Source organism: Mesitornis unicolor, unplaced genomic scaffold, assembly GCF_000695765.1.
Source record: "Mesitornis unicolor isolate BGI_N332 unplaced genomic scaffold, ASM69576v1 scaffold9683, whole genome shotgun sequence".
Classification (NCBI taxonomy): domain Eukaryota; kingdom Metazoa; phylum Chordata; class Aves; order Mesitornithiformes; family Mesitornithidae; genus Mesitornis; species Mesitornis unicolor.
In genome coordinates, this window is record NW_010173974.1 from 5,521 (window position 1) to 7,677 (window position 2,157).

The 2,157-nt window shown below is 48.3% G+C and overlaps 1 protein-coding gene across 1 annotated transcript; it reads right to left on the reverse strand.

Moving 5' to 3' along the window:
• Positions 1-276: 276 nt before the first annotated feature.
• On the reverse strand, positions 277-630 carry TAL2 (T-cell acute lymphocytic leukemia 2). The gene has a single exon (XM_010180891.1). It carries the CDS (start codon positions 628-630, stop codon positions 277-279), a length of 354 nt encoding a protein of 117 aa, XP_010179193.1.
• Between the last annotated feature and the right edge of the window lie 1,527 nt (positions 631-2,157).

Sequence of the window (2,157 nt, forward strand, 5' to 3'; positions counted from 1 at the left end):
TTATGAAAGAGATCAGGGCAGAAGGCCCTCCTGGGTTGGACTCTGCTGCGACAGCAGTGAGTCCTTCCAAGTTCCCAGTGGCTGCAAATTCTGTGCCTGATCTTCCAGATTGTTGTGTGGCTAAGGATTTTGTTTCCTATTAAATAAAAGTGTATACCAAATAAAACAGTAGTAAATATAAATAAATAATCACAATACATAGAGGAGCAACTCACAGATTCTGCAAAATGAGAGGGACTGTCAGACTAACACCAAGGCTGCATGTGTCATTGTCTGCTAGGGAGAGGATGACTCTGACCAATGCTCTACTATAGCGCTGCTCACACCAGGAGAGGAGACACCACAGTTTTCAATCAGAGTCAGCTCCTCCATGCTTTGCAAGCGTGGAGCTTGCTGGAAGAAGCCCAGGATGCTGCCCCGTGCTGCCACTGCCGTCTGCTGCAGGCCTGGCTCTCCCAGGACCTTGACAAGGAAGTTGATGTATCTCATAGCTAACCGGAGTGTCTCATTCTTGCTCAGTTTTTTGTCTGGTGGGTGGGTGGGAATGAGCTTTCTCAGCTTCGCAAAGGCACTGTTGACATTTTGTTGCCTCCATCGCTCCCTGGTGTTGGTGAAGATCTTCCTTGTCATTGTCAAGGAGCTGAAAAGCAAAGGAGATGGTGAGTGAATGCTAGATAACTGTGGCTTTCATGCTGGTTGTTGCTTTGGGGGCTCTGTAACCTCTGAGCCAGCAGTGAACACACAGTGGTGGTAGTAGGCATTTCTAATTTTTGTCTTCTGTGACTGATGCTCTTGTCCTCCATGTCCTGCGCATCCTAATCCCTGAAATCACGTCCCCTTTCGCAGCCATGATCTTAACAGTTTTGCAGCTGCAACCAGATGCCAGAGTCCAGTAGGGACTTCACAAAGGAGTAAATGGAGTTTAATTTCCTCATACATCCATTTAGTGCTGCTATGAGCCCAGCACGTCCAGGCTCCTGAGAGTTCTCTTACAGCAGAATTCCCAATAGCCAATGCATTAGTCATCCCACCAGGCTGCATGAGGGACACAGGGTACTTTTTATGGGTTGAGGCAGGCAAGCCCAGGGCAAAATACATCCATGTATATCTAAATACAATACAGCCCCAGTTCACACTTTCTTGAGGCTGTTCCCAGCTTTGCACAAGCTTGGTGACTCATGGCTGGAGCTAAACCAGGTGGACCTTCCTCATGAGCCTTCAGTGGGTAGAGAGCTGGCACTGCAGACACATGTAATTATGGTTATTTCAGGAGACTTCTCCAGAGAAGCAACAGTCTGGTTCCCTGCCCAGCCCACTCTGCCTGCTCACTGCTGGTGTCAGAGACTATTCAGTCTAATCCATTCAGGCTTCTGCTTTAGCCTTTGAGAGCTGCCAAGACTAAGCCACAAGTGCCATGAGTATAGGCTGCAGAGGGAAAGAACGCTTCTTACAAAACATGCAGGCATCCCAGCCAAAATGTCCCTGTGTTACCTGTCCAACCTAACTCACCGAGCTGAGCAGCAAAGGGAACCCAGTGTCCAGATCAGACATGGCAACAGATGAGCACTCTGCAAGGGCTGCATGGTAACTTTAAATGCCATTTACCAGAAAGTTCATCAAAAGTTCTTGGGGTTGACCTAATCCAGCTCCCAATGCTACTGAAAAGAGTCTTCCCTTCTCTCCCACAGCCCTGCAGAAGACACTCGCTTCTCCATTTCTGAAACTGCTTTTTATGCCAATGGCACACAGACAGTTGGAGCAGGGAAAAACTATCCACAGCCAAGAGACTAAAGGACACTTTTCCTAATATGCATGTAAAAACCTCAACTTTTTATATTCCTTGGCAGGCCCATCCTTACAGTAGTCTCACAGAAGACTGGAGAGCAGAGGGGATAGCACCCTTCATCCCCAAAGAGTAGAAACTTTGGGGTGACAGCCTTGTTGTGTTCCCGTGTCCATGTGAAGCAGCCTCACACCATGCAAGACACTCGAGGTTCACCAAAGTACAAGATGATAATCTGGGTGAATACAGAAATCCCACTGTGACTCAGAAGTGAATTGGGGTACCCTGGCTGGGAGCCAACACATGCATGGCAGACAGGGAAGATCCCCCCCCAGCTCCTTCAAGTCACAGCCCAACAGTGATTACAGTTCACC